Source organism: Oncorhynchus nerka, unplaced genomic scaffold, assembly GCF_034236695.1.
Source record: "Oncorhynchus nerka isolate Pitt River unplaced genomic scaffold, Oner_Uvic_2.0 unplaced_scaffold_7350, whole genome shotgun sequence".
NCBI classification, from domain to species: domain Eukaryota; kingdom Metazoa; phylum Chordata; class Actinopteri; order Salmoniformes; family Salmonidae; genus Oncorhynchus; species Oncorhynchus nerka.
This window is the reverse complement of record NW_027033967.1, coordinates 1-7,125: the sequence shown is the minus strand read 5'-3', so window position 1 is coordinate 7,125 and position 7,125 is coordinate 1. Positions and strand designations below refer to the sequence as shown.

The window sequence follows — 7,125 nt, the reverse complement described above, 5'->3', positions numbered from 1 at the left end:
GGGAAGAACCCCTATCACGGGGAAGGCCCCCCATCATGGGAAGGCCCTCATCACGGGAAGACCCCTATCACGGGGAAGACCCCCATCACGGGGAAGGCCCTCCATCACGGGAAGACCCCATCACGCGGAAGACCCCTATCACGGGGAAGACCCCCATCACGTGGAAGACCCTATCACGTGGAAGGCCCCCATCACGGGAAGAACCCCCATCACGTGGAAGACCCCCATCACGTGGAAGACCCCTATCACGGGGAAGACCCCTATCACGTGGAAGACCCCTATCACGGGAAGACCCCCCATCACGTGGAAGACCCCCTATCACGTGGAAGGCCCCCCATCACGGGGAAGAACCCCTATCACGTGGAAGTCCCCCTATCACGGGGAAGGCCCCCATCACGGGAAGGCCCCCATCACGGGGAAGGCCCCTATCACGGGAAGGCCCCCATCACGGGAAGACCCCCATCACGGGGAAGACCCCCATCACGGGAAGGCCCCCCATCCCGGGGAAGGCCCCCCCATCACGGGGAAGACCCCCTATCACGTGGAAGACCCCCTATCACGGGGAAGGCCCCCTATCACGGGGAAGACCCCCTATCACGGGGAAGTCCCCCTATCACGGGGAAGGCCCCCCATCACGGGGAAGGCCCCCTATCACGGGGAAGACCCCCTATCACAGGGAAGGCCCCCTATCACGGGGAAGACCCCCCATCACGGGGAAGGCCCCCCATCACGGGGAAGGCCATTAAGACTAAGGGTATCATTACGTGTTCTACAAACAACGTGATATACCTGATCAAGTGTATTTGTGGTCTATGCTGTGTAGGAACAATGAAACGAGCTCTGATAACAAATCACAGCAGTAATATCAGGACCCTTGACCAGAGAAACAAGGATATAACAGAACACAGCAGTAACATCAGGACCTCTGACCAGAGAAACCCTGTTTGCTGAGCATTTCATGGAGGCTCGTCACAACATCAGCTCTCTGAGATACATTGGTATGGAACATGTTCAGACTCACAGGAGAGGAGGAGATATTGATCATATATAACTGAGGAGAGAATTGTATTGGATTCACCATTAGTCCTGAAGGTCTGAACCAAGAGTTTGATATGGGACCATTTCTTACGTGATTTGTCCTGCCATCCAGGTCTCCACCTGGTCATTTTGTACATATATACATTAGATCGTCTGTTACTATGTCATGCCCATCTCATTGATATCAAATGATTAGAGGTACACCACGTCGTTTAAAAAAAAAAGGGTCACTGTAACAATATCTATGGTCACTGAGCGTCCTGGTACTATGGTCACTGAGCGTCCTGGTACTATGGTCACTGAGCATCCTGGTACTATGGTCACTGAGCGTCCTGGTACTATGGTCACTGAGCATCCTGGTACTATGGTCATTGAGCATCCTGGTACTATGGTCACTGAGCGTCTGGTACTATGGTCACTGAGTGTCCTGGTACTATGGTCACTGAAGTCCTGGTACTATGGTCACTGAGCATCCTGGTACTATGGTGCTGAGCATCCTGGTACTATGGTCACTGAGCATCCTGGTACTATGGTCACTGAGCATCCTGGTACTATGGTCACTGGCGTCCTGGTACTATGGTCACTGAGTGTCCTGGTACTATGGTCACCTGAGCATCCTGGTACTATGGTCACTGAGCATCCTGGTACTATGGTCACTGAGCATCCTGGTACTATGGTCACTGAGCGTCCTGTGGTACTATGGTCATGACATCCTGGTACTATGGTCACTGAGCATCCTGGTACTATGGTCACTGAGCATCCTGGTACTATGGTCACTAGCATCCTGGTACTATGGTCACTGAGCATCCTGGTACTATGGTCACTGAGTGTCCTGGTACTATGGTCACTGAGTGTCCTGGTACTATGGTCAATGAGCATCCTGGTACTATGGTCACTGAGCATCCTGGTACTATGGTCACTGGGCATCCTGGTACTATGGTCACTGAGCATCCTGGTACTATGGTCACTGAGCATCCTGGTACTATGGTCACTGAGTGTCCTGGTACTATGGTCACTGAGTGTCTGGTACTATGGTCACTGAGCGTCCTGGTACTATGGTCACTGAGCATCCTGGTACTATGGTCACTGAGCATCCTGGTACTATGGACGGGTATTCCAACAGTTTCAAAGTAATCTTTTTTACTGTTGCCTAGGATTTAACTTGGACCTATTTGTATGTATATACTCCTTTGTGATCATATGTACCTCTGGGATTAATTGTGATAAACTACGAGCAAAAGTGAATTGAATAGCCAGGAAACCAAGGCCATCTGCTAGGCCACAAAGGCCATTAACCAAAAAGCCAATTCAATTGATTTGTTAAAAACAACAAACACGAGCTATTCTGCTAAGAAAATAAATAAGTCTATGTAAAGGTCCATAAATAATGATCCTACATGCCATGGTATTGACTACAGCCAGTCCAGTCAAAGTGTAGATGGTAGTCTATTGTATTGACTATAGCCAGTCCTGTGGAAGTGTAGATGGTAGTCTATGGTATTGACTACAGCCTGTCCTGTGGAAGTGTAGATGGTAGTCTATTGTATTGACTACAGCCTGTCCTGTGGAAGTGTAGATGGTAGTCTATTGTATTGACTATAGCCTGTCCAGTCAAAGTGTAGATGGTAGTCTATGGTATTGACTACAGCCTGTCCTGTGGAAGTGTAGATGGTAGTCTATGGTATTGCCTATAGCCAGTCCTGTGGAAGTGTAGATGGTAGTCTATTGTATTGCCTATAGCCAGTCCTGTGGAAGTGTAGATGGTAGTCTATGGTATTGCCTACAGCCAGTCCTGTGGAAGTGTAGATGATAGTCTATGGTATTGACTACAGCCTGTCCTGTGGAAGTGTAGATGATAGTCTATGGTATTGACTACAGCCTGTCCTGTGGAAGTGTAGATGGTAGTCTATGGTATTGCCTATAGCCAGTCCTGTGGAAGTGTAGATGGTAGTCTATGGTATTGACTATAGCCAGTCCTGTGGAAGTGTAGAGAATAGTCTATGGTATTGACTATAGCCAGTCCTGTGGAAGTGTAGATGATAGTCTATTGTATTGCCTATAGCCAGTCCTGTGGAAGTGTAGATGATAGTCTATGGTATTGACTATAGCCAGTCCTGTGGAAGTGTAGATGGTAGTCTATGGTATTGACTATAGCCAGTCCTGTGGAAGTGTAGATGGTAGTCTATTGTATTGCCTACAGCCAGTCCTGTGGAAGTGTAGATGGTAGTCTATGGTATTGACTACAGTCAGTCCTGTGGAAGTGTAGATGGTAGTCTATGGTATTGACTACAGTCAGTCCTGTGGAAGTGTAGATGGTAGTCTATGGTATTGACTATAGTCTGTCCTGTGGAAGTGTAGATGATAGTCTATGGTATTGACTACAGCCTGTCATGTCCATTTATTAATACATATTATTAATTAAATATATTCACTCCGTGAACTTGCTTTCCGCCTCTCAGCGTACATCGTTACAACAGGAGACAAAGGCCACCTTGCAATCTGAGCGGAGGCATTCACCATTTTGAAACTATTTAATCATTTTGACTTTCCCCAGAGGGTTCTACATGTAACCGAAAAGGGTTCTACCTGGAACGTAAAAGGGTTTTCCAACGGGGACAGTCGAAGAACCCTTTTGGAACCCTTTTGGAACCCTTTTTGAACCCTTTTGGAACCCTTTTGGAACCCTTTTTGTCTAAGAGTGTAGGAGGGTTGGGGGCAATTGGAAAGCTATAAAAGAAGAGAAGAATGGGACCCCAAAAATACGTCTCTCTCTAACTACATGAAGTTCAGATTCAGAGACATCTGCTTCCACTGAAGGGTTTTCTAACTTCCTCTGTCAGCATTCTGAGTGACAGGCAGGTTGTGTCCCAAATGGCACCCTGTAACCCTCTGGTCTCTGGTCTAAAGCACTGCACTATACAGGGAGCCATTTGGAAGGCATCCCCAGTCTGTTGTTACAGTAAAGACAGGAAGCAGAGACAGTCTCCGTGACAGGGACTGTCACCATTCAAAATCTTGCAGGGCCACCGTACACACGATACACTTGACTCAGGAAAGCATTAGGTGAGACAGGACGACCAGAGGCCTTGAGCTGCAGTCTGCTGTGTAGTGCAGACAGAGCACTGCCAACAGAGTAACACAGCCTAGCTAGCCTCCGTTCAGAATAGACTGTTGCAATGTTCCAATTATAAAATAACAGACTGAGTTTAACCCACTTTCACCACACCGGTGTCTTTTCTAGATATTAAAAGAAAACTAGATGGTAATTTTCCACGAAGAAAATTGGTGGGGGCTTTAACTAGTATTTTGTGGTAGTAGAAGAACTTTAACATGTCTTTACTTAAGCCAAGCAGTAGTGATTGGTAGTAGATATTGCTGTTCTGATTTTAGATTTGAATAGCAGAGAAGTAGACCAAGTGGTCAAGGTAGCTGACTAGTGTCCAAAGTCCCAATGTTTACTCATTGTCTCATACGGCAGGGTAGCCTAGTGGTTAGAGTGTAGAGGCGGCAGGGTAGCCTGGTGGTTAGATGTAAGAGGTGGCAGGGTAGCTAGTGGTTTAGAGTGTAGGGCGGCAGGGTAGCCTAGTGGTTAGAGTGTAGAGGTGGCAGGTAGCCTAGTGGTTAGAGTGTAGAGGCGGCAGGGTAGCCTAGTGGTTAGAGTGTAGAGGCGGCAGGGTAGCCTAGTGGTTAGAGTAGAGGAGGCAGGTAGCCTAGTGGTTAGAGTGTAGAGGTGGCAGGGTAGCCTAGTGGTTAGAGTGTAGAGGTGGCAGGGTAGCCTAGTGGTTAGAGTGTAGGGGCGGCAGGGTAGCCTAGTGGTTAGAGTGTAGAGGTGGCAGGTAGCCTAGTGGTATAGGAGTAGAGGTGGCAGGGTAGCCTAGTGGTTAGAGTGCAGAGGCGGCAGGCAGCCTAGTGGCTAGAGCGTGGAGGCGGCAGGGCAGCCCTAGTGGTTGGAGCGTGAGGTGGCAGGGCAGCCCAGTGGCTAGAGTGTAGAGGTGGCAGGGTAGCCTAGTGGTTAGAGTGTAGAGGTGGCAGGGTAGCCTAGTGGTTAGAGTGCAGAGGTGGCAGGGTAGCCCAGTGGTTAGAGTGCAGAGGCGTAGGCAGCCTAGTGGTTAGAGGTAGAGGCAGGGCAGCCTCTAGTGGTTAGTGTGAGGCGGCAGGGTAGCCTAGTGGTTAGAGTGTAGAGGAGGCAGGGTAGCCTAGTGGTTAGGAGTGTAGAGGCGGCAAGGGTAGCCTAGTGGTTAGAGTGCAGAGGTGGCAGGGTAGCCCAGTGGTTAGAGTGTAGAGGCGGCAGGGTAGCCTAGTGGTTAGAGGCAGAGGCGGCAGGGTAGCCTAGTGGTTAGAGTGTAGAGGCGGCAGGGTAGCCTAGTGGCTAGAGTGTAGGAGGCGCAGGGGTAGCCTAGTGGTTAGAGTGTAGAGGAGGCAGGGCAGCCTAGTGGTTAGAGTGTAGAGGCGGCAGGGTAGGCCTAGTGGTTAGTAGAGTAGAGAGGCAGGGTAGCCTAGTGGTTAGAGTGTAAGAGGAGGCAGAGTAGCCTAGTGGTTAGAGTGTAGAGGTGGCAGGGTAGCCTAGTGGGTTAGGGGAGTGTAGAGGAGGCAGGGTAGCCTAGTGGTTAGAGTGTAGAGGCGCAGGTGTAGCCTAGTGGTTAGAGTGTAGAGGTGGCAGGGTAGCCTGAGTGGTTCAGAGTAGAGGAGGCAGGTAGCCTAGTGGTTAGAGTGTAGAGGTGGCAGGTAGCCTAGTGGTTAGAGTGAGGTAGCAGGGCAGCCTAGTGGTTAGAGTGAGAGGGCAGGGTAGCCTAGTGGTTAGAGGTAGGGGCGGCAGGGTAGCCTAGTGGTTAGAGTGTAGAGGTGGCAGGTAGCCTAGTGGTTAGAGTGTAGAGGCGGCAGGGTAGCCTAGTGGTTAGAGGTAGAGCGGCGGGGGTAGCCTAGGGTTAGAGTGCAGGAGCTAGTAGTGGTTAGCGCTAGTGGTTAGAGGGTAGGGCGGCAGGTGCCTAGTGGTTAGAGTGTAGAGGTGGCAGGCGCTTCAGTGGTTAGAGTGTAGAGGTGGCAGGGTAGCCTAGTGGTTAGAGGTAGAGGTGGCAGGGTAGCTCTAGTGGTTAGAGTGTAGAGGTGGCAGGGGTGAGCTCTAGTGGTTAGCGAGTGTAGAGGCGCAGGTAGCCTAGTGGTTAGAGTGTAGAGGTGGGCAGGGTAGCCTAGTGGTTAGAGTGTAGAGGCGGCAGGGTAGCCTAGTGGTTAGAGTGTAGAGGAGGCAGGTAGCCCAGTGGTTAGAGTGCAGAGGCGGCAGGGTAGCCTAGTGGTTAGAGTGTAGAGGCGGCAGGGCAGCCCAGTGGTTAGAGTGCTAGAGGCGGCAGGGCAGCCTAGTGGTTAGAGTGTGAGAGGCGGCAGGTAGCCTAGTGGTTAGAGTGTAGAGGCGGCAGGGTAGCCTAGTGGTTAGAGTGTAGAGGCGGCAGGGTAGCCTAGTGGTTAGAGTGTAGAGGCTGGCAGGTAGCCTATGTGGATTAGAGTGTCAGAGGCGGCAGGGTAGCCCAGTGGTTAGAGTGTAGAGGTGGCAGGTAGCCTAGTGGTTAGAGTGTAGAGGCGGCAGGTAGCCTAGTGGTTAGAGTGTAGAGGCGGCAGGGTAGCCTAGTGGTTAGAGTGTAGAGGCGGCAGGCAGCCTAGTGGTTAGAGTGTGGAGGGCAGGTAGCCTAGGGTGGTTGGAGTGCAGAGGTGGCAGGTAGCCTAGTGGTTAGAGCGTAGAGGTGGCAGGTAGGCCTAGTGGCTAGAGTGTAGAGGCGGCAGGTAGCCTAGTGGTTAGAGTGTAGAGGTGGCAGGGTAGCCTAGTGGTTAGAGTGTAGAGGTGGCAGGGTAGCCTAGTGGTTAGAGTGTAGAGGTGGCAGGGTAGCCTAGTGGTTAGAGTGTAGAGGTGGCAGGGTAGCCTAGTGGTTAGAGTGTAGAGGCGGCAGGTAGCCTAGTGGTTAGAGTGAGAGGCAGGGTAGGCCTAGTGGTTAGAGTGTAGAGGTGGCAGGGTAGTCTAGTGGTTAGAGTGTAGAGGTGGCAGGGTAGCCTAGTGGTTAGAGTGTGAGGTGGCAGGGTAGCCTAGTGGTTAGAGCGTTG

The 7,125-nt window shown here is 51.0% G+C and overlaps 1 protein-coding gene across 1 annotated transcript; it reads left to right on the top strand.

Moving 5' to 3' along the window:
• The first annotated feature begins 35 nt into the window (after positions 1-35).
• Positions 36-746, top strand: LOC135566098 (uncharacterized). The gene has a single exon (XM_065013986.1). It carries the CDS (start codon positions 36-38, stop codon positions 744-746), a length of 711 nt encoding a protein of 236 aa, XP_064870058.1.
• Positions 747-7,125: the final 6,379 nt, after the last annotated feature.